The sequence below is a fragment of the Solea senegalensis genome, linkage group LG12 (genome assembly GCF_019176455.1).
Source record: "Solea senegalensis isolate Sse05_10M linkage group LG12, IFAPA_SoseM_1, whole genome shotgun sequence".
NCBI classification, from domain to species: Eukaryota; Metazoa; Chordata; class Actinopteri; order Pleuronectiformes; family Soleidae; genus Solea; species Solea senegalensis.
The window spans coordinates 21,581,019-21,606,764 of NC_058032.1; the positions used below are offsets into that span (position 1 = coordinate 21,581,019).

At 40.7% G+C, this 25,746-nt stretch overlaps 1 protein-coding gene across 1 annotated transcript; it reads left to right on the forward strand.

Annotated features, from left to right (window-relative positions):
• The first annotated feature begins 2,681 nt into the window (after positions 1 to 2,681).
• On the forward strand, positions 2,682 to 24,445 carry strc1 (stereocilin 1). Its single transcript, XM_044040401.1, has 28 exons — positions 2,682 to 2,900; positions 3,019 to 3,043; positions 4,191 to 5,541; positions 6,428 to 7,270; positions 8,374 to 8,439; positions 8,982 to 9,092; positions 9,755 to 9,909; positions 11,661 to 11,847; positions 12,819 to 12,925; positions 13,145 to 13,277; positions 13,361 to 13,543; positions 14,926 to 14,964; positions 15,054 to 15,224; positions 16,020 to 16,166; positions 16,638 to 16,699; positions 16,798 to 16,933; positions 17,078 to 17,166; positions 17,335 to 17,470; positions 17,563 to 17,759; positions 18,605 to 18,695; positions 18,947 to 19,121; positions 19,513 to 19,688; positions 19,803 to 19,958; positions 21,013 to 21,158; positions 21,764 to 21,912; positions 22,267 to 22,364; positions 23,226 to 23,376; positions 23,580 to 24,445. Exons 1-28 carry the CDS (start codon positions 2,708 to 2,710, stop codon positions 23,675 to 23,677), a joined length of 5,571 nt encoding a protein of 1,856 aa, XP_043896336.1. The 5' UTR covers positions 2,682 to 2,707; the 3' UTR covers positions 23,678 to 24,445.
• The last annotated feature ends 1,301 nt before the right edge of the window (positions 24,446 to 25,746 follow it).

The following is a 25,746-nucleotide window of genomic DNA, read 5'->3' on the forward strand; positions in this document are numbered from 1 at the left end:
GTTCTCACACATGTGATATAGTGTACTTCAAATATTCACTCTTCAAAATAATGAATAAGTAGTCAAAACTGACCTTTATTATTACTGGTGGTCATGAACATTTTGTTGGGGGTCATCCATGATACCTTTTTGGACAGTATCTTACTGCAAATTTACAAGAATACAGGAAGAGATTGTCAACAAATAAAAAAAGTTTAACAGTGTAGATTTGTCTGGTCAAATTTGATTCATGTCTTTTATTTTTGTTAGTTTTTTGTTCCTCCTGCAGCTCAGCAGCAGCTGACATGTCACCCCCTCCTCTGCTGTTCTGCCGTCTTGTCTCCTGCTCTCTGCTCTTACGCCGCTCGGGTTTCAGACGGACGAGCCGCCTAATCAACAGCGCGCCATCAATAATTCACCGGCGATGGCTGTGCTCGTTGCAGAGAATCCCGTCTGTGTTTCACAGCCCGCATTTCGCACCTCTGCCTCTTTTTGCCCGTGTGCTTTTGGCCGGCGTTGTCATCGAGGCCGCAGTCGGAGCAGGTGTAGAGTTGCAGTGGAGCCTCAGAGCTGAGGGAGCAACACTTCAGTCTGACCAGGATGAGGAGGAGGATGATGATGGAGGAGGAGACAGCAGCAGCAGCAGCAGCTCCACACTGATCTTCACCAGCATGACTTTTGCTCCATCAGCGGGATAAAACCAGAACGAAAACCCACTGTATTTTTTTTTTGTAATTTTGGAGTTTTCCTGCATCCACTGACAATGAGGTCGACTCCTGCTGCGTCTGTGCTCGGGTTCCTTCTGTTTGGTGAGTGAATGAACTTAAATCCAGCATGATTTGTCTAATACGAGCGAAATAACAAGATTTATTTAGGGGGTTTGCCAGTTTTTATTCATTTTTATTTTTTGTAAATGCTCAGTTTTAGTTGAGTTTTTATCAGTTTCAGTGTTAGTTTGAGTTTTTTTTGTAAGTATTGAGTCATAAAAACCCAACAAAAGAGGCAGTTTTTGCAGAATTTAAAAAAAATCCAATAAAGACAGAAGGATTGATTCTCTTAGATGAACCAACTCAACCAAATGAACTGCATAACAAATGTTTATGTTCAACTTGCAGAGCCTGATGTCCAACATTGTAAACAAAAACACATTTTACTATGAATGAAAATAAAACTTTTCAAAATTCAAAAAAAAAATAAATACACACTTCAAATTAGTTATTAGTTATTGTTGTTTTTAAACTCTTTATTTTTAAATTTCAGTTCACAAAAATGTTTTTTTCAATTGAAGTTTTCTTTATTTAATTAGCTCACTATAATAACCTCGCTAAATAGTCGTCATGTCAACTTTATGTAAAACGCCTTAATTTTACTTAACTATGAGAATGAATGGAACTGAAAAATTCTTGAAATGAAACATGTTTATTCATGTTTTTTTTGTTCTTAACAGTCTCAATGATGTAAATAAGGATTGTAAAAATATTTCCTCACATATTTTTTCTTTAAATGGAGTCTGTAAACATAAGAAACACAGATTTGTTTTCCATACCGAATTAACTAAAACTTCTTCCACAGCGCTTGACAGAGTTGGACTATAATTCAATAACAACTATTGTATACATACGTACAGTCTATATACATGTAAAGTAAATAAGTAAGTCAAGTTTATTTATACAGCACTTAACACAGATATACAATCACAAAGTGCTTTACAATAAAATAAATACAATAAATATTAAAAGAGACGTGAAAATACAAAGCAATAAAAAGCTTTGTCTAACTAAAAGTCTGCATACGTATATAAAACCTCGTTTTCTGAGGAACTGGTTAAATTTGGAGCTAAGATTTAAATCATAGTTAGGTTAAAGTTAGAGTTAGACATTAACTGGCGGTCCTTCTCACTTCATTCGTCCATGACCTTTAAAAAGAAAATGGGGCCACGGCTGTCATCATCAAAATCTATGTTTGTCCCCAGAAAACATCATTGTTTTCAATGTTATACCTTTAATTTCACTTAAATCTGTCTCTGTTAAACAAGTGTTGGCCGTTCCCTTCATGATCTAATATTATCAACTAAAGTGAGCTAATTTCTCAAATAATAAAGTGTTATATATATATATATGTATATATATATATATATATACATACATGTAAATATATGTTGCATGTGTTGTCATTTCCAGTCTTCACAGTACCAACACTTATGTTTTCCTGCTTGTCTTTTGTTTCCCTCACATCCACAGGGCTCATATGCGCCGTCCAGAGCGTGTATTCACAGCCTACCGTGATAAAAAGGCGGACTGCAGAGGAAGGAACCACACTGGAAGAGGACATCCAGAAAGTCATCAATCATATCCACTTTCTGTCCGGCGCCGATGAACAAATGCGTGGTTTCTCCAACACGGGCGAGGCTTTTTCCTTACACTCTTACTATGACATGTTGAGTAACCTGTTAGCACTGGTGCCGCCGCTGCTCAAGGACAGATTCATGGACGAGCTCCCCAAAATGCTGGTGTGCATTCTGTCCGGGGAGCAGGACTGTGGTCTGAAGGCGGAGCTGACAAAGACGGTGTCTGTGGAGCTGGTGGAGCCGCTGCTGAAGCTCCTGTCGTCGCCCGCGCTGCAGACGTGCACTCAGAGCCCGAGCAGCGGCGCAGACCCGGTCAGCTTCAGGACAGGCGGCGAGGCGGAGGCGGAGACGACGGCGTTGTATGGTTTCCAGCAAACCGTCATGAACATCCTGCAGAGTCTGCCTCTTTCCGGACACCTGAAGGAAACTTTGAGCAGCGTCATGGACGCAGCCGTGAAGAACGTCCTGACGTTTTCAGTGTCGTTGCTGCAGATACCGCTGGAGTACATGAACATAGCCTTACAGTTTGGAATCAGAGTTCCGTCTTTGGACGACAAAGAGACCTGTGAGCAAGGTAAATCATCATTATTCTCCTTTTTCTTAATCTTTAGCAATGTAATTGTCTTTGATAAACTGTGCTTTTGCATGTTCTCTTTGCTAAATACAATTTGCTTTCTCCACCTGATTTGCAGGAGACCTCAAGCAGCTCATCATGTGGTAAGTTCATTCGTGTTTAAGACTTTTCTTTCTGTACATGTGTCACAAACTTAGTGTCCATGTCTGTGCCAGTAAATATAGTTTGTATAGGTGAATATGCACCAAATACAACACGGTAGTGAGACCTGCTCTCATGTTTGGCTTGGAGACTGTGTCAGAGCTGAAGATGCTGAGATTCTCATTGAGAGCAACCAGGATGGACACGATTAGAAATGAGGGACCGCTCAGGTTAAGATGGTTTGGTCACATGCAGAGGAGGGACAGTGATTATATCGGACAAAGGATGTTGAACAGGACAAGAGGAAGACCACAGAGAAGTTTCATGGATGTTGTGAAGGAAGTGTAATAGGAGAGGACACGATGGAGGCAGATGATCGCGGTGAAGATGTGTATATTTGGTTTTCTTAGCCTTACAAAAAGCTTTTTATATATAATTAAGGTTAGTATGAAGACCCGTGTTTGCAACCCGTCGGAACAAGGGCCTTTCTGCGTGGTTTTCTCCGGGTTCTCCAAAAACATGCAGATTCGGGGATTTGACAAACTGGAAACTCTAAATTCACCATGAGTGTGTGAGAGTGAATGGTTGTTGTCTCTATGTGTGGCCCTGTGATGGACTGGAGACATGTCCAGTGTGTGTCCCCGCCTCAAGCTGAGATTAGCACAGTGGCCTCAGCAACCCTCACGTGGAGGATAAAGTGGTAGAAGATGAGTGAGTTATTAAATTGTGTGAGAATTAGAAGCTCATTTTCCCATAAACTTCCAGTCAAATTAATTAATTTTTACAACCAGCAGATTGGTGATAACCATGGTAATAATCATGGAAATAACCATGGTAATAACATGGTAATAATCATGTAATAACCATGGTAATAATCATGGTATGGTAATAACCATGGTAATAATATGCTAACCATGGTAATAACCATGGTATGGAAATAATCAAGGTAATAATCATGGTAATAACCATGGTAATAACATGTAATAATCATGGTAATAACCATGGTAATAACCATGGTAATAACATGTAATAATCATGGTAATAACCATGGTAATAACATGTAATAATCATGGCAATAACATGGTAATAACATGTAATAATCATGGTAATAACCATGGTAATAATCATTGAATGCCTGTTTCTGTTCAGGGGGATACACAACAACATGAGCTGGTCCTTTGCTCCCTCCTTGGTGGACATCCTCCTGGAACTCTTCCTGGAACAGGACAAGCCTCTGTGTGCTTATGGAGTGCTGGACTGCCAGACTCCTTCGATCATGCCCTTCCAGCGCAGCCTCACAGAGGCAACCCGCGACAGCCACGACATATTCTTCAAGTGCGATCGCCACAATCTGGCCCAACTCAACGACACTGTCTGCGCTGACGTCCTCCGGGGTTCGAGTGCGGGCTCCTCCGCGTCTGTGCTCGCCCTCTGCCAGGCGCTGGGCTCGCTCAGTCCTCACCAGTTGGAGCAGGTGTGGAGCAACCTGTGCTCTGTCGTTCAAGCACTGGTGTCTCCGGTCGTCGGTGAGTCGTCATACTGCGCTGATGGCGACGTGAAGGACTCCATAGCCACCGCGCCGCCGTCTCAGGCTGCACCGCGTCGAGCAGCCAGAGAAGCTCCCAACCTCAGACAGCTGGCCTGTAACTACGACGTCTGGATGGAAGCCCTGCCGGCGGACGACCAGTTTGTGTCGCTGTGCAGTGATAATGACCGCGAGGAGTTTGTGAAGCGGGTGTGCAGCGATGCTGACTTCATGAAGAAATTGCTCTCGGACGCGGTGAACAGCTGGCTGTATGCGTACTGTGCCAACTCCTCAGCCGACTCCGACTACCTGGTGAGTCACTTCTGCGTCTACCAACAGTGGATCGAGCAGCCCACAGGCCCGGTGGCCACCGTCTTACTGGAGTTCTGCATGAACCTGGACGGTCCCAGAATGACCTCACTCATGTGTCAGAACATACAACTCTTAGTATTTGTACTTGCCGATCCAGAAAACATCCATTTAATGCCCAACTGCACAAACCTGCCCACTCCTCCTCCTCTAGCAGGACCTGACTTAGGTTTAGGTCCAGGTTCTTTAGGATCAGAGTCTTGTCGTTACTCGCAGTGGCACGATCTGACCCAGATCACCACTGACGATTTGATGCACTGCACCAACTTTGATCAGGCAGGTTTTGCTCAAGAGGTTTGCGGTAACTCGACAATTATCGACACTCTGCTTCAGGATGAGGAGCATGTGTGGCTCAGAGAGTTCTGCAACGCCTCCCTCGCGTCTCTGTCCCAGACTTTGAACATCGCAGAATGGTGTGACTACGACACATGGGCGGGGAGGCAGGTGGACGTTTCAGTGGTCGCCCTCTGTTGGCAGAATGATCAGCTCGCTTTTCAGAGTAAAGTTTGCTGCCAAACGTCTGTGTTGGAAAAGCTGCTGCAGGACCCTCAGAACCAGTGGCTGGTGTCGGCGTGCACAAACATGGACATGCATGCGTTACTGAAGGTGGGTGTTGACAAATGGCAAATATTTTCAATTGCTTTTAATGGAAACACAATTCTATACTATGTGCAAAGAATGTGACTGATCTCTACCTACAGTACAGGGAAAACAGACTGAATACAAAGACAGCATTTGTACGATGCTTCCACATTATTCTGCATGCGCCTCAACGGCATTGTTTGTAATGGCCCTAACTGGCCTAACCACACTCACAATGTGCAATCTTTTTATTTTATCATCATGACTTTTGTCTCATACTTTCGACATTTTTTATCTCATAATTATGACTTTTTTCTCATAATTTCGACTTTTATCACAATTTTTTCTCTATCTCAGAATTTTGACTTTTTATCTCATAATTATGACTTTTCATCCCATAATTATGACTTCTATCTCATAATATGACATTTTATCTCATAATTTCGACATTTTATCTCAATTTCCACTTTTTATCTCAATTATGACTTTATAATCTCATAATTTCGACCTTTATCTCATAATTCCGACTTTAATCTCATATTTTTGACTTTTTTATCTCATAATTTTGACTTAATCTCATAAATATGACTTTTATCTCATAATTCTGATTAATTATATTGTCTTACTTTGAGGATATTTTTTATTATCAAAGCTAAATTTGATAACTACATCAGTTCCACTTAAGTCAAGACATTTCAAGAAATTACTGAATGACTTTTGCTCGTATTAGTTTCTGCAGCTCATGTGGATCCAGGTCACTGATGAAGTAGTGAGACTGCACATTGTAACGATTGGTGATATAAGATGGGGGCCTTATTCTAAGGCCACTGAAACCAATGATTTTTCATGTAAACATACGTATGGGTAGTGTTTACAGTCTCATGCCTCCGAAATGTTTTCTGTGCTTTAGGTGTGCAAATATTCTGACTGGTCAAAGCCCATAATCGTCGACATGACTGAGCTCGCTCTCTGCGCTGAGCTCGACCAGCTCAACTTCACCTCTAAGGTCTGCACCAATGGGACCATCCTCCAGAATCTGTTGGCCAATCAGGACAACACCTGGTTAGTCCAGTACTGTGCCAACCATTCCAAATCAGCGGTATCCCCGAGTGGTGACGGGGAAGACGGCGGCGACCCGACTGGATTCAAACCTGCCGAGCAGTGCCAGTACTCCAGCTGGAGTATCTCTCTGCCGGGCGTGGCACGTCTGACTCTGTGCTGGGAGAACGACCAGACCCATTTTATCTCCTCTGTCTGCCCAAACACTGCTCTGCTCCTCAAGCTGTCTCAGGAGTCGTACAGTGCATGGGTGAGCAGCATGTGCACCACCTTCACCAACTACACCTCTGAAACCACAACCCCCACCACCACCACCACCAACAGCCCCGCTCCGGAACCAGATTCGTGCTGGGTTAGAAACCTGGTGAAGCAGTTCCACTTGAACTGCTCGGTTGACTTCGCCTCGGCCTGTCAGCCGGGGATCAGTCAGAACCGGGTGCTGAAGATGATGGTGCACTGCTGGGTGGAGAGCCTGGAAGCCAGGGTGGAGGAACTCCTGACCGCGCCTGTGGCTGCGATGTTGGAGCAGGCGCTCAGCACGACGGTGGTGTTCCTGTTGGCCGTGGAGGAGGTCCAGGCGTCGTCACTGCACATCGTCAAAAACATAAACCACAGCGTGTTGAAGTCTGTGGCTCAGTATCTGGAGAAGGAAAAGGCGTTTGAGAACAAAAAGGTTCTGCTGCAGTGCTTCGGGGTAAGTGCTTTGATTTTGCAGACATTTGAAAACAAAAGTATCGAGCTATCGGAACTCTTAACACACAATTAACAACAAGACAAAAGAGAAATGAAAGAAATGACTGCTCATTAACACAAGTAACACTTCATTATTAAAATACTCTGTTCTAAGTATACGTCATGCATTGAAAATGTCCCTTTAGTGGATGTGTTATTAGCAAAATGAGCTGAAAATGATCAAAAGTAATTACTGTAAAGTAAAAATCTGGCATTTCAAAGTAAGAATAATAATATATAAATAATGATAACATAGTTGCAAAGTGCTTTACAGTGTACTTAATAAAGGGAACTTTGATTAAAAGTGATTAAAATCAGGCAGTGAAGTAGTAACATGAGAATGAATAAGATCTAAATCATAATAAAGACATTTCATCGTAGAAGCATTAAAAGGTTTTGAATGATAAAACTCGAGGTCCAGTGAAATCACATGTGTAAAAATGTGTTTTTAAAAGAGGACGATGATGTTAGTATTGGAAATATACCAAATGTAAAATGACCCAATATCCTGTATATGTCATAATATAATCATATAATAATGATGCCTTTTGATTGTCATTACCTTGTAATCGCTCAATCAGTAATGTCTGAGTTTACAGTTTGAGCTGCTGCCTGAGAATGATAAATATAGTGTGAGAATGGAGAGGAATCAGCTGATCATTAAGTAACTAATTCGACATATTTTTGAAAATCACAGTGTTCTGTGTGATCACGGAGATTCTCCTCCGTCTTTTATTCATAGACGCTCGATCCGTTTCTGCCGAGAACGACGTCATTGACCTCATAGTCGGTCTAATTATTGGTCGATATCAGTTACCGTGAAGTCTCTGCGCAACCGGTGACTTTCAGCGAGGACAGCAGCCGGTGTACAGTTACATGTCATCGATATTGACGCGAAGAAGCTCGGCCCTCGGGCGTAGTCTTTACTGGCGAGCGTGTGATTTGACAATTACATTAATGTGTCAAAACAAACTCCCAGATTTTAGTTAGCCTGGGAATCCCTTCATAAATAATGTCACAACTGTGTGTGTGTGTGTGTGTGTGTGTTTTGCCACCCTCCTGCAGACGGTGCTAACCAGCTTGATGCAGGTACCGAGAGATATGACGAGGAATGAATTCCCAGTCATAAAGGTAAAACATTTGCAAGTTATTGTGAGTTTAGCTGGTTTATTTCAGGTCACAGGTGTTCACAAATAAATACAGGTACATTTGTGTTGACACACATTTCAAACACACACACTCTTAAAATAGCGGCATTCTGCACAGAAATATGCTGGAAAAGCTTATTTTGCCTCCATCTTCATATTTGTATTAATAGTCCGACTTTTATATGTTTGTTTTTTTTAGTTCAATAGTGATTGAAGTAGGACATCGTTTTAATTCCACAGAAACACACCCTTTGTTTGTAAAGTGCGCAGGTCCACTAAGTCATGAAATATGAATATCTGTAGGTTCAGGAATGATGAATTACTTGGTTCATTGTACGTAGAGTTGGCAATGATTCTAATAGCCCCTTTTTTGCAAAATGAAAATTGGTTTTGTGTTAGTTTCATAGACATTTCTCCAAACTTCAATACAGCCGGTTATATAAGGAAATATTGCACTGTATAGTGTCCAAAAATGCATATTTTTATTGTTTCTTGACTGAGATTCTTTTGTGTTTACGTGTCCAGGAGTACTTTAATATACCGCTGAGCAGCCTGACGTCAGTGCTGAGTGCAGCTCACGTCACCACAGTCAGACTGATCCTTCAGTACTACAGCAGTCACAGAGACACACTGCAGGTAAACAAGTGGGAACAAGTCCATTGGACATATTTAAAGGGGAATTTTGGTATGTTGGCGTGTACCTAATTCCCCTTAACTGTCATATCCTGTCTCTCTCTCCCTGGAATCCTTGGCTCTGTGGTTCATGGCATGTGTGTCGTCTTATCACAGAGTAAATTGTTACGTTACAGAGCTTCCCAAAGTTTTGAGGCCTGCATAAACGTCTAAGGCTCACTCGGCATTGGGCGGAGTTAGCCTCAGAATTTCAGAAGTTTAGTTACGACTTTCATTTATGACATAACATGTCAGGGTTACTCATTACAAGTAGCAAATAGTAACTGTTTGCCCCACATGTGTATTTTTCTCGGGGAAAAAAGTATGAGGGCAACACTAATATGGAAGGAATTTTGGAAATTATTATTATTACAGCTCCGTAAACAAGCACCCAAGTCAGTCTGTTAAAACTTGCACGCTAGCACTGAAAGCTAACAGCGAGAGTCTCCTACATACATTATTCCTGTATGTAGGGATATGAAATTTCACAATATTTGTATTGCATATAGTGCAAAGTAGCTTAATGTACAGCATCCAAAGCTAAATTGGCATTTTGGTAAGAGATATGTAAGAGGGCACAGGTTTAGAAAAAAAAACATGCTAATGCTATTTCTTCTGTTTTCCAGTTGTCGGATGAATTCCTGTCCACCATGATGTCAGTGCTGCTGCAGACGCACGTGGTCAGAGATGAAAGCTTCTTTCCTGAACTCGCTCCTCTTCTGGCTTCAGCCAACCCCACTGACATCCAAGCTTTGCCTTCGCTGCAGAATGACAAGATTGTGTAAGCGATATCGAATGATCCAGTTCTTCTTCTTCTTATTATTATTATTATTATTATTATAATAATATCAGTGATATATAAGTGAGATTTCATAAGTGTTTCTCTGGTTTGTTCACAAAGAGGACTGCCCCGATTTCAGTGGTGCACAATCAGGCGGTATCACTTTCTGAGAGACATTACATCTGGTCAAAGGTCTGGTGTCAGGCTTCTGTGAGAGGGGATGTGTCACTGCACTGTGAGGTGCCAGAAACATGCATTATAGATCGCAAGTAAAGGAAATTAGTCCACTGACTAGGTTTCAGTGTTGAAAAACATCCAACGTGTGTGTGAAGATTTGATGTTGATTAGAGGGCAACGGCAGCGTCTACAAGTACTACTTCTCTGTGGTCACTGACAGCAACACTGAGGTTTTAAGAGATTTTAGTTTTGGCCACGTTTGTCTGTTTGTGAGTGTCGTAACTTAAAATGTAAAGGACAGGTTGGGATAAAAGTTTTCTAGGGGTGCAAGGCGTGTGACCTAACAACTCCATCAAGTGAGAGCCGTACAGGAAAATCAAACCACTGTTCTTGAAGTGAATCATAATCACATCACATTTAATGGTTGTGGCATCCAGACTATAATGATGCTGACTTGTTATGATGTCGCGGCGAGGATGGGCAGAGGGGAGGCAGAGTTCAATCCAACGATGGCCGTTGTATAAAAACTGAACCTGACAGCGTGTGTCTTTAGTGACCTACGCCGTTTTCCAGAGGGAAGCAGAGTGGACAAGTGGTGAAAAGAGTACATGCAGTAAATTATACATCTATCAGAGTGTTGGCCGTCTCTGTCACATCGCACTTAAAGCCGTAACTCGATGTTGTGAGACAAAGGTTTACACGTTTTTGATCCCATTTGTCTGATTTGGGTTGATTTGATTTATTGTGATCTCCATTAGCTGGGGACCATAGCCACAGCTATTCTTCCTGGAGTCAACACCGTTGCAGTGCATAGTTACATTAAACAACAATCACAATAACAGCACAGTGATTTCGAGCAGCATAACTCAAATGTAAATGGGGATGAGCTGTTGGTAGCGATGTGGGAAACTGAGGGGCCTTAGTGGAGGTTGTGTAGATATTTGACATCCAATGACAGCTGCATTGTATTGATGTTAATTGTAGAAGGGACAGTGGAATGACCAGTATTAATATCTGTCTATCTCCATGGCATGTGTTTATTCATCATGGAATTAGATTTGTTGTTCCAATCTTTTTCAGTGGCTTGAATTAGTCAAAAACACAGTAATCTAATAGACTGTTTTAATGTGGACGACTGATGATGCCACTGCTATGTTTTGAATGTAAAGTCACTTGTATGTAAGTATTCAATTAACCTAAAATAACAGTTCTCATTTAATAAATAAGTTGGTAATATTTGAGTTCTGACTTTAAACTTAGAGTTCTGACTTTATTCTCAGAATTCTGAATATTTTTTTGAGTTTTTTCCTGTGTGGCCCTAATCCTCTTCCATACAATACAGTAATGTGAAAATAGAAGAAGAATTGGCAAACACTCACAAGATGAATTATCAACTATCAAGTAAGGGTTTGCTTATTACGGTGGGAAATGTGTTTGGGAAACAAAGGAAGATGGTTTTCAACTTGAGAAGATGGTAATTCTCCATTTTGCTTCTCACACGGATGGCAGTTTCTGTGGTATTATCTCCTTATTATCACAGTGTTATCTTATTATCAGAGTCTTTTCATTTTCAGGACGAATGCCATCAACAGAAACTTGGCGCACATGACTCTGGAGCAGCGGCACGCTTTTGGCTCGTGGTACAGCAAAGTTATGTCTCCGTCAAAAATCATAGAGGGTCATGAGTCACTCATCGCGGACACTGGAGACCTGATCGTCTACCTGCCTTTTCGCTACTTCCAACACCTCTCACATGCTCAGGTAACAGCACCTCTGAGCTCTGACACCCGGCTTAGACACCCGAGAAGCCGGGAGTGTGTGAGTTTGATTAGCCCTAGAGCAGAGCCACTCATCATCACATAGCGGTTAAAAGGAAGCACAGGCGGCCTCTTCTTTCTCTGTGTGTGTCAAATGTTCACTAATGTTCAATAAGTAAAGGTAGGGACACATGAATTAACAATGGCAGGAAAATAACGGGTCGCTGGCCTCGTAGCCTTCAAACACAAGCGTTAAAGGAGGTTTTAAAGGGGATTGTTTGGGAAATACAGTTACACTAATTAACTTTGTGACATAAGTTAAATTGGAAAATTGATATGACTCGCATTGTCTGTCCAGTGAAAATAAAGCGAGCAGCTACTTAGCTTAGCTAAAACAATTAGCTTGCAATCGCTATGTGATTCCTGCAGATTTTGGCGTTTGTTGCCTTTGATTAGCTTCAGTTTACCTGACTCAACAATTAAAGAATGGATTTTAATGACATTTTCTGGGGTTGTAGGTCACGGCCCAAAGAAAAAACCTGGACATGGAAACTAAGCGCTCTCGGTTGAGCTTATTTTCTAGCTAGCTAGAAGCTATTTCTAGCTAAGCTATCAATAACTTCTTATTTCACAGACCAGAGATGAGGGTGGCATTTAGCTTCTGTCAAGAAAGTGAATTATTATGCATTATTTCCCAAAAGGGAGCAATAGATTTAGGTTTTGGGGTTTTTTAAAGTGAGGGTGTGTGAGGTACTTTCCTGTACAGCTGTACAGAACAGTACAGAAGCAGTGTTTTATTATAGACACCAAAATCAAATCCTTTCTTTTTTAACCTACAGTACATCCCCACATTTCATCAAAATGTGTCCTTGTGAAAAAGGCTCACAATTCTACACAGCAGATTTTTTTCTTGACACTTGAAAGTAATGTAACAGACGGTTAACAGTTATTGAGACTGTCATTTTCTGTTCACAGCTGATGAACGGGCTGGACGTGCTGCTGAGGAACAACCTCACCTCTCTGAAGCAGGAGTTCATCGCTTACAGCCTCGTCGGAAACCTGACAGCCCAGGATTTTATTAGGTTTTGGCATCATAGATAAAAACCTAAACACACTATTTTGGACTCTTGTTAGTTTAGTCTACCAAGAAAACAATGGTAGATAAGTAATAAATGAAGTCAAAAACCATGGCTGTTGCACAATTTATCTACAATTCACAAAACTGATGATCAGAAATAGTCTAGGAATCCAGTTGTGTATTATTAAAGCGGCGTGTGTGTGTGTGTGTGTGTGTGTCTTAGGTTGGGTAAAATATCATGTCTGGCAGACCCAAAGGACCTGCTCCTGTACAAAGACACCGAGGCCTTCACTGTCATCCAGGACATTGTGATGAACTGCACACATGACGACGGGCTCATTCTCCCCAACTATCTGGTAGGAATCGGTGAAGTGACACAACAGTTGAGATTAAGGAGTGTTGTTGTTTATAGCGGTGATGTGCGTCTGTGCTTGTGCAGATTTCCAGCGTCTTACTGAACAGCACCGAATTCAAAGTCCCCTCCTCGCTCGGCGCCGATCGTCTGGCAGAGATCGCTCACCTCCTGCCTTTGATGGGTATAACCTTCCTGCAGGGACTGACACCGGCACAGCTGCTCGCCGCCCTCCCTGCTCTCAGCAACGTTTCATTCAGTCCTGCACAGGTAGAGGAGTGAAACTCGGGCGTATGTAGCCTTGTTTTCATTCAAATATCACTCAAAATGAACAGATTTTTGATACATTTGGTAAGAGAAAATGTGCATTTTCATTCTCTTTTATGTGGATAATAGGGAGTTAGTTTAATGAGACAATTTCCAGTGTATTATAATATAGAAGCACAGAGTTTTTGGTGTTTCAGTCACATGATTTCTAAACGTCCTTTTTTTTTATATGACAATACGGAAACTTTTCCACCTCCTATAAATGTTAAAATTCTCACGTTTTTATTTCTTATTTTTTTTTATGTACATATTAAAAAATAAGCATAATGACGGACTAATGAAAACTAGATTAAGTGGATACGATACTCATAGTGTGTTCCATTTGTAGCTAGAACCTGGATTTCCAATTCGACAACTCGGAGCAACCTCCCGACCCCTGACATGGGATTCTAAGACTGTCACCATAAAAAAACACTACTGCTACTTTTACTGTTAATAGCACTTCTGTCATACTGTAGATACTGTTGAAGAAAACATGTTGCTGTGCTGTTTCTGTGTGCCAAATACCATGTAGAGCGTTTTTAATCTACTGCTATTGTTAACAATGGTTTGCCAGAGATACATTTGCATCCGTGTTTTTTCCGATTTCTCAACTGGAACGCGGTGAACTGGGGATGAGAAAGATATAATCCTTAATCTGATGTGAGAGCCTCAGTAATCAAAAACTTCATTGATGTAAAAAGAGAGATGTCCAACACCATTGTCGCGTGACCAGGACATGAGTGACAGCTGCAAATGTCATGGCTTGTCGTAGCACACATGTCATAGTAAGAGCTACATTTTTACTTCAGACCTTAATGCATGACATTGATATTCATATTGGTGGTAATTCAAGGTTTTGATAATGGTATCAGACACAAAAAAGTGGTAGGAAGCCTAGAGAAACCCACCAAGTGAATGGGAGGTTTATTCAGTCCCGTTCACTACACAGGCCCTTGTTTGTTACACTTAGTCTGGTTTTCCGGCAGCTGGTGGAGCTTGTCGCTCCAGAGCAACAGCTGACAGACAGTTGGTCTTCAGCACACTGACCCCAGAGGTGAGATGGCTCCTGAGACAAAGACTGGATCTTGAATAGTCACCCTCAGAAATCATCTGACCTGGATCACTGAGCCTCACAGCTGTTACCTGGAAGTGACCTCCTCAAATGTGCAGATAGTCTGAATACTCTGTCTGTCTCTGTGTGTCATCTGGACAAGAACTAGTCCGTGATGTAATGGTCAAGACAGGATCTTGGATATGAATATTTCACCAAACATAAACATGGACTTTAGGAAATAGCTTCAGCACAAATGAAACATAATTATCTTTTTTTGTTTGTGTTTCAGGCGTCTGTAATCGTAGACAAACTGTCATCCATCACCACAGTGAGTAATTGCATTATGATTTTCGTACAGAGATCGTGCTTTTCATTTTCCTTTTCCTGACCTTCACACCTTCATCGTCTTCTGTCCAGCTCACCGGTCCCAACAGACTGCAGGAGCTCGGCTCCCTCATTGTGGGAATGCGGGCGGAGACTTTACTGACGCTCACATCTGCCCAGCTGCTGTCGTCCCTGCCCGCCATAGCCCAACACTCACCAGGCCTCAGCCCACCACAAGTCAATGCTATTGCCTCCAAATTATGGGTACAAGGAGTTTGAAGGTTCTTTGTTAGTCCGTGTGTGTTTTTTACATCTGTGGGCTGTGTGTTCATAGGTCACATATTCATGGTTTTCTTTCTTTATATATTTATATATATATATATATATATATATATATATATATATATATATATGTATGTATGTATATATATAAATATATAAAATTATCATAACTTTATGTATATATATGTATATATAGTAGCAAAAATTGTGCAGAAGTCACGAAATAAGACTGGTTTTCTTTTTGTGCCAAGGTTGTGCTGAAATATAGGATATACGACACTCTATATTGCACATTTTCATAGCCTCTATATATACTGTACGTTTTAACATAGTAATGGAAAATGAATACAGTTAATACTGTGATGGTGGCTGATGTAAAATGAACATATGATTAGTTTATTAGTGTTTATAAGTGTAAAAAAAACCTTGAAACTGCTGTGGATCAGACAATGTCAGTTAAGGGGGTGGTCTTAAATGAATCTTGAGGACATTTTTTAGTATGTGACTGGATGTGAGGATGCATTCAAGACATAATTGGGAGTGTTCAGACGTGAACTTGGCATATTCAGATAACTCGGGATGGATGTTGCACTATGACTTTGTTTGATTATTTAAAGACTGAAAACATGTAGAAATTATTATGAAAAAGATAAAATACAGAATGCCAATATCCATTTTGGTACTGATCTGGATAATGATGCAGATACAGTATCGCTTGGATGACTTTCTATGTAATAATATAACATCGTGTCACTGTCGCTGCTCTTTTCTCATTAGGGTTATTCAGAGGTGGTCATTTGGCTGAAAAATCATCAGGTGGACACTTTGCTCTACGGCACGCCTCTGGTCAGTGTCCTGCCCAGGATCAGCGTCCTTGTCAACGACGTAGAAAACATAACCACGAACTTCTACAACACACAGCAGGTAGAGTACAGCCTGTCCTTCATCAACACTATATAAACTATAAACTACTCCATGAGACTGTCGAGTGTGGAGTATTTGTGTCTAATAAACACATATTGCCAGCTCATAAAACCCCTGATGAAGCTTAAACTGAAACTCTACAGTTTAGATAAAAAAAAAACGTTAAAATGCACAAATATATTTGATCTGTTGGTGATAAAATCTTGTTCACAAACAGTGATTACACTGGTTTGAATATCTAATCCTGACATCGGACTCATCACGTCGTGTCAGGCGGCGTGTATGACAGCATCTTGATGAGCAGCTAAATAATTTAAAGGGGAGAAGGTGTCATCACCGGTGATACTGTGAATGGACCTGCCTCTGAATACGAAATACGAAAACCCCTCCTCGTATCAGATTGCACACGTCTCTGATCCAGAAAACAGCAGCATAACACAAAACCCTTTTCTTCTTCATCTTCTTCCCCAGGCGAAAGCAATTTTCAGAGAGGCACTCGAAACCAAACCAAACCTAATCGAGCAACGTTTTCTGTGAGCAAACTCCTCTGTGTGACGGCAAATCTGAATCTAAATCTAAAATGTTTTACAGCTTGTAGACAGAAGCACTTAATGAACACCTTTGTTATTAGGAGTCTGGGAACTTTGGGTCAAGGAGCGAGCTGCGAGTTTCTGAAGGAGCGTTTTCGGGCCGACAGGTCTCGGAATGCAGTGGTGGAGATACTGCAGTTCCTCAGGCAGCAGCCTCGTCCTCTGCACACGTCACTGGTCAGACCACTGGTTCACACTGAATCGAATAAAAAAACCAAAGATATATAGAGTTGTTTTTCATTATGGGAGTAAAAACGGCGTCAATTTTGAACGTCATCATCTTTCCGTTAACCGTGTGTGAATTTTTTTTCCTGTGAACAGAAAAAATGCCTGATCGAGGAGCTGTATAAGTTAGAGTTCTTCCCTCAGCTGATAAAAGATCTTGGAGCTGAGCTCGCCGTGTCCATGCCGTGAGTCACAATCATCGTCGATATGTCACTTCTCTGTTCTGTGTTGCTGTGATCTGTTAAAGAATTGAACTATGTATGTCCATGAAGCAGCTTGTCTAGAGAGATTCCAGATTACGGCTATATAATATAATGTAATGTATATTTCTCCTGTTTATTGTTATTTTACAGGGTGAGCACGATTACCAAGTTCTCTACAGATGACATGAACGTTCTAAGGACGACGATCCTTCAGGATCCGCGTCACTTCCTCTTGCTGCCTCGGACAAAGCAGGCACTGCTGGTGGACAAAATGGTGCAGAGCATGGTGAGTGGTTTCATATTTAAAAAAAAAAAAAGACTTTGTCAAATGTGTTTGTGTAATCAGTGGTATGAGTGTTTGTTTGTTTTTCTCTGCAGGGTATGTACACAGGGGTTTTCACTCAGGAGGAGTTTCGTTCACTGGGCATTATGTCACCGTTCGTGTTGGATGAGGTCTTTATTCAGATGGACCGCAGCTTCTTCATTGACAATCTCAGTTCCCTCCTGGGACTCTGCTACACCCAGAGCAAGATGAACCTCGTTGCTCTTATCCTGCAAGAGCCTGCTGTCTTTGGGTAACTTCATCTCTGCAACAAAATGCATGCACATTTATTTATAAAGAATCGTTCAGTCTGCATTTACCATTATAGAGCAATGTGAATAACAAAATACAGACTAGGAATAATAATTAATATTATATATATGTGTATATATATATATATATATATATATATATATATATAGATAGATAGATAGATATATAGATATATGCATATAGATTATATATACATTTTCAGACATGGTCAGTCCTTAAAAATTTGTTGTTTTCAACGTTTTATTCAAAACAACAAAGAAGCCCAACCATACCTTTTATATATCACAGGCATGTGTGTATTAGTAAAAGTGAAATCATAGTTTAATATGGTACAAAAAATAAATAATAATTTGGACATTTTTTGTGATATAATATAGAAAGGTACAAGTCAATGTTACATCGATAAATCAAGCAAACGATAACACCAAAATAATGAAGATATAGGAATAATGCCAGCCTTAATATTGAGTGTGATATGTCATTTTGCAGTTAAAGGTTAGTGTGTAACAATTAGTGGCATCTAATGAGAGTGCAGATTTAACCCCTCCCCTTTCTAATGGTGTTTACATAATCAGAATTCTTTCATTTGCACAGTACATGTGAGATTAAAAGCGTGGAAGAAAACAACCAAGATGGCTGCCTCTGTAAAGCAAGGCCCTCGCCTAAAGTACATATAACGGTTTATAGACTAATAGATTCATATTTCATAGTGATCATACACCTATATAAACAATCTAATGGGTAGTATAATCTGACAAAAAGGACGTTGCATACCAGTTTTTGCACACAGCAGCGAAATTGAGGTGTTTTAATGTTACTTCTCAGGCCAGTCAAGACCTGGAACAAAGCAACTCTCATTCAGGTGGACCGCTTTCTCTTCTTCCTGTCCAAGAGCACTCTGCAGGAGATTTCCCCGGTGAGTTGGCTGCTGTGTTTTGAATTTTGTGGGTGTTTAATCCTCAGATTGATCTCATCCTGTTACAGATGAGTTCATTGTCCAGAAATCCAGAAGCATAGGTTTACTTACTTGAGTCAATAGCAGGCTCGACCAACGAGGGTTTATAAATAAATCCCTGAGGTGTCGCATCTTAAGTAGTTGTCAGGACGAAGTGGTGAAGCTCTGTGTGTATCTGTGTTGTAAGTGCATTGTTGCTTGTGTTCCCTCAGGCGCTGATGACCGTGGGTCACATAGAGAAGCTGTTCATAAGTCAGCGTCGGTGGGAACGTGGCGACGTGGGAGCCTCCTGTTTGAAGAGCGACGAGAGGCTAGAGTTGTTTCGGAAGCAGCAGTTTGTGCTTCAGTTTTTCCTGGGCTTCCTCAAAATAAACCACCTGTCGTCACGTGAGCATCACTTTGTTTCCTAAAGTCTCTCAAACAAGAAAGGCGGTTGCCATTACGCAAGCAGACTGTCATGTAGGTTAGTATAAAAAGAGAAATGAGGAAAATACTAGTCTCTGTGGTAAAAAAAAACCTTATTACTTTTATTTCCAGTCATGAAAATGTAAAACAATACATGCATACACTTTACACAAATGTCTGTTAATGCTAACTTATTTCACAAAACGTATTTTCCCGCTATTATACGTTGTTATATTTGATTTTGTATCGTATGCCGTGTGCGTGGTGAAGGAAACAGCAGCAGCTATTAGGTGCACGTCATGTGCTTTACACACTGTTGTTTTTAATATATAGTTACATTCTGTCTGATTACACATGTGTGTCTGTTCTTTAGTGGAGATGATGGTTCCTACCTGTGAGATTCTACATTCAATACCGCCTGCTGCCTGGCCCCCCAGCAGCCTGACCAGCATGTCTCCAACCGCTTTCTCCAACTGTCTGGAGCTGATGGGTCATGACCCGTTCTTCGAGTCATACCAACGCAGCCAGGTCCTCAACAAGGTCAAACAGGTGAGACGGGCTTTACTTTAGCGCCGTTCCCCTTCCTCTTCTGAACAGGAAGTAACACTTCTCCGTCTGCTCTGTCTTCGCTGGGTCGCTGTGGGACGACGCGTGTGCGCGAAGCTGTACGGCCCCGTCTCCTCCTTCTCCCAGTCTCTGATCTCTCAGCTCGCGGCACTGGCAGTAGAAATGACGGTAGAAGAGCTGAGCAGCCTCCGGTTGGTGGAGCGGAGGAGCATCGCTGCCCTGGGTGCTATAAGTGGCTGGACCGACACACAGGTATCTGTTTTGGTGTCAATTAAAAAGATACTGCATCTTAGCCTACAGCTTGTGAGGCAGCCCAGAGCCAAGTGGAAATAGAACTTGGTTACTGGTTGGCAAGGTACCCAATCATTACACATTGTTAATTTGACAAGATGAACAAAATGTTTTTTCTTGTATTTGTATTTCTCCTATTTAGACCAACACCTCCCAGTATAATCAATATAATTCAATAATCTAGAGCAGTGGTGTCAAACATATGGCTGGCGGGCCAGAACCAGCCCACCTATAAATTCCAGGAATGCCTGTCTGTCTGTTATTCGCATGTCTCTCGAACTGAAGGTCCGATTGATTTCAAACTTGACAAGTCATGCAAATGATATCGTTGAATATATCGGTAAAAGAAGCACACATTGGCTTTTCGCCACTCTACTGTAGCCACTCCCCCTCTCACTCGCACAGCACTGTGGGCTACCTGAGAGGAGAAGCATCCGCGGGTAAAAGGTTAAGCGAGTGCAAGATGTGTGGGTTTTTATGTCTGACCGCAACAATAAAGACTCCCTAAATGTGGCTTGCTTGCTTGCTCAAACACACCAACCCAACAATTACTAAAACCGCACAGAAAATTCATTTCATATTATGATTACAGTCTGCTTATAATGTGAAAAACTATATTTGTCTGTTTGAGATACCTGTAACTAAATGTAGATCCACAGTGATCTGTAAGTTGTGATACACGCGTGTAAATGGTAAACTTTTGCATAATATTGTTGAAATTGCGCTTATTTTTCTCAAGACATTTCAGGTTGTTCATAATACGTTTTGTGAAAAGATACTTCAATTAAATGTAAAACAAAGGGAAAGATTTGGAGGTCTTGTTGTTTTATAGGGTATCATGCTATTATTTGACTGGTCCGGAACCATTTTGAATGTGACCCCTGAACTAGAATGAGTTTGACACCACTGATCTAGAGCCTTCTCAATAACCAAGTGACAATCCACTCATTTTTTGTGAGGACTGTGTGTATGAAAATCGCTCGCGGGGAATCATAACTCTTGTTTTTCTTCGCAGCTGGCTGCGCTCTTCACCACAGTGTTACGCTCCACCAGACGGGTGAGTCCCAGTCAGCTGGACTCCAGCACACTGGTGGCAATGGGATACATTGTGTGTGGAGCGACGGCCGCTGACATGAAGTTATTCAACGCTGTGGAGTTCAGGTGAGCATTTGGAAAAAAAAAAACAAAAAAATATATTAGGGCTGAACATTTTTCATACTTTGCTGTCTGTTGGAATTCTTTTTTTCATTTTGTGTTATTACTCTTATTGAGCGGTCACAGCTTTTGATACTTAATGTTCTCAAACTGTGGTACGCGAGCTTCCTCTGGTGCCGCATGTCGAGCTTTTGAAATATACCAGCAATCAATCACACTGGTGTTGTTGTACTTCATCATCATTTTCCCCTCTAAATCCATGGTTCTCAAACTGTGCTACGTGTACCGCCAGTGGTACGCGAGCTCCCTCTGGCGGTACATCAGAAAATCAGAAATACTGTTCTACTGTATATACCAGGGTATGTGATCGGAGTGGGGATGAGGAATGCGTAGAAAATTAAACAAATAACAAGTAATAATAATAATTAGAGTCATTTTATCTCTTGTTCCATCTTAATCTAATGTCACTATATCAGTGTGAGATGTATATGTGAGGAAGAGGATGATGATGAGGGAGCAAATGATCTTATTGGGAATAAGTCTGTAAGTGACTTTTGTCTGTAACTGAATTTTCTCTCCTCCCATGCTGGGTCACCCCCTGGTGGCTGCAGTAAGGCAGTGCTCTTCCTGGGTCAGCTGAGGCTGCCTTGCTCAGAGGAGCAGCTCGATGTTCTTGTTGGTCTGCTGAGCCACACCCTCGCCTTTGGCACCATAAGCTCGTGGGGCACTGACGTCTTCATTGAGATTGGAGTTCTGGCAGGTACGAGGGATGCAGGGGAAGTTTCGCCCTTGTGCTGTCAATCTTTTAATAAACGCCAGCTTATTTTTATTATCCCCACAAAGGAGGTCATGTTATTGCGTGCGTTTGTCTGCCTGTGAGCAGCGTAGTTCAAAAAGTCCATTTCGGATTTTTATGGGTAGCGACACATATCTGGATTCAGGATTTGATTTAAAGTTTTTATAAATGTCAATCGTGCTTTGAGTGTTTACTCTAACTTTATTTATTGAAATGCCTTGTCCCGCCCCTTTGTGAGGCTGCATCCCAGTTGTTTTGTCGTTAGGTGTCCTTCATATTCACCTCACTCATGGCGAGACTTTCTTCCACTCTTTGCAGCTGGTCTCCCAGATCTTGCCATGTCAGCTTTGGTGAAAGAGCAAATTGAAGGGATCACACCCACGGCCATCTCCGTGATCCCACCCGAACGCTTTTATGTAAGTTGACATTTCATAAAAAAAACAGCCAAACAATATGCCCCATTTTTTAACTGATACACTGTACACTGTGATATCGGTACATTTATCAGGGATTTTATCACCTTTTAATAACCAGACAGAATAAAATCTATATGACTTATTTTAACAGCATGGGATGAAACCATTAGGGACAGTCTGACCTAGAATACATTATCATCACATGACATATTTTCAGTGCTTCCCAAAGAATTATGCCTAGTGTTATAATTGATTAACTTAATATGACGTTTTTTAAAAAAACAACAAAAAAGAACTAAATCAAAGTTTAAGTGGCAAGAAGTTTTTTTTTTCTATTTTTGTTTTGACATGAAAAAAGGGGGAATATAAAGCTTGAAATTATTTTCATGAATAAAAAAACAAGGTGGTGTTGGGTTAAACCTCAAAATAACAAAAACTAAACAATAAGGACTGTATACTATAAAACAATATTTTGATGCCTCTGTAAGGCAGTACAAACAGCAAGGAATATGATATATTTATATATCCAATTAGAGATGTGATTAATGAGTCAGCTGATGAATTAATTTCTAAATAATCTGCATCTGTAAATTATATATTTTTTATTAATCAGCCAATATTTATTCATATACATTTACAAAACAAACTGCTAAGTGCACTAAACCAAAAGTTTATTTGACAATATTTAATATTTTGGTGACCTGTTTGGAGAGATGAGTGTCAGATAGTGACAGATAAGCATCGGCCATAGGAAGGCTCATATTGCTCGACCTCTACTGCACATTTCTTGATGTTTTTTTTGTTGTCCCATCTTACCTCACGCATCCATTTCTCTTGCGTCCGTCCCGTCGTCTCCCGCAGGTGGCTTTAAACCACAGACAGATCAGCATGTTCTCCTATGAGCAGGCGGCTGCAGTGACCGACGCGCAGATCTCCGCTCTGTCAGAGGTGCAGAAGACGGCGCTGTCTTTGGCGCTGACGCTCTGGGAGAACCGGCCTGTGGACTTCAGAGGTAAACCATGAGAACACGTGAAATCATAATCACGATCATGATAATAAACAAACGTCATTTCACTGACATAGAGTTTAGTGTTTACTCTCATGTTGCGTCTTTAGTTGCCAGTGCGCGTTGTATCACAAAGATGGATAATCCATAGGATCATATAGTATTTTGCATGGCCCTACATTTGTAATGTGTTCACGCTGTCCCTGTAGGGAGGTCACGGGGGCTGGCGTTGAGCTACAGTCCTCTGTGTCTCACACTGGGACTGCTGATGCTGCTGACCGTCCTGTCTGGCCCTGATGTGCCCTGATCTGCCCGGGCACATGACCCCACTGACCCCTGCTGGTTCAGGAGACTCCTCCTCCTCCTCGTAACCGAAAAAAACAAAACTCTGACACTGATCTGTGCAAACCTTTAAACAAGCAGCACTTAAGGATTTCTGTCAAGATAGTAATTTATTAACATGCAGCACTAAATGAACCAAATATATTGTTAAATAGACGTTATATTCAAATGATAACACTCATGGAACTATTTCCATTTCACTTTATTTATTCTTTTATATTTTAATAGAGCCCTAATCTCCTGGTGTATTGTTGACAGAGATACTCAGAATAATCAGTAACGTTATAGATTTAAATGTAGTTAATCATTGGTTCTTACCAAGTCAAAGCTGTGTTGAAAAAGAGTTATATATTTTTGGGAAATGATATATTTTTATCAGCTTTAATCTTCTTACATTCATATATTGATCGTGCATTATCTTAAATCTCATAATGCACAATAACTGTGGTTCTCAAATGGAGGTCTGGGGACCCGGGTGGGGACAGTTTATAAAGCTTTTCCAGATTTTATTATAATAAAATACAAAGCTTCAAAATACGATGAATAATAACACATTTTCTGACTGGTGTCTATTTAGTCAATATTATTCAATATTATTCCATATGAGGGGATCCCTGGTACCTTTATTTATGCTGCCGTGGCAGGATTTTGCTGTGAGTTTTGTATTGTTGTCCATACTTACAGGTGTGATAAATATAAATTGTAAGTTATTAAATTGGACCTCTGTGCCTAAGACTGATCCTGTCTCTTTTATTACTTAATATTAAAATCTCACATTGACATTGCTCATCTACAGCTGTCAGTTTCCCACATTTTACTGAAGAGCTACTTTGTGGATATCTCTTAAATAACACAAATAAAATGTGATTTATTTAGCAAAGATGTCTTAGAAATGTGTAAAAAAAATAAATCTTGTGCACAAATTTGCTCTTGTCATGACTGGGTTACAATAGTTAATCGTTTGCCTGGGAAACACTGATCTACTGTACAGTAGGTGGCCATCAAGTACCTGAAAGTAAAACAACAAACTGTATATATATATCAAGCTTCTGTGTTGTGGTTATTTCCAATTCCATCACACGATAAAGACACAAAACCAATGTGCAAATGTTTGATCCACAACCTCTGAGCCCAAAATCATTTCACAGCATGACAACAAATCCAGATATACAGAGACTTACAGACATATTATTCAGGGACAGATCGTGTGAATGCCACAGAACTGGTCTCAAACCTAAGATGGTCTAATCATCAGTCCCATGAATCATTTTAGGATCACATGTTATATGCCACTCTTCAGTTTTCAATGACTTTTGCTCACCTATTTCTCATCTGCACATAGATGTAAACATCTATTTTTTATACACTTTATTTCTTCAGGTCAAAAGGTCAAAGCGTTCCAGTGTTCAGGAAAAGACGAACAACTATAGATGTGTGTCTGTTTTTCTGACATGACATTTTGCTCTCTTCACGTTCAAATATTCAAATATTCAACCCTTTAACACCGAGTGTATCGCAGAGACACGTTTGTGCAAGTGTACTTTGTATTTCCATAATTACACAACGGTTTGTGTTATCGTCTGTCTCTCTGAGAGAGTTGGAGAAACACCTATACATAGTTTCGATTGTTTGGCCTGTTTTTGGACATTGAGACAAAAACAAGTGTTATTTTAAATATCTTTTATTCTGTTCAAATTTAGCACACAAAATCTGGTCTACAGTGTCTTTTCTAAATAAAATTATAAATAGTTAATACGCTATTTTAACATGCAGTAAATTGTAAATAATTGCCAGATATTGCAAGTTAATCTGGGAAAATGGGCAAAAAGCACTTACTCACAGGACATTTGGAGGCCCTTTTATGGTTAAAATAAGCAAAAAATAAAAGTTTTGAGGCTTATGTGTTAAAGACATTAGGTTATTACAATATGTGTGCTTTACAGTGGAGAAATGGGAAACAGCCTGAAATAATGTGTATCCCTCATTTTTTTCACACATTTTTGTCAAACATATGACTGACAATTTTTAAAGTGC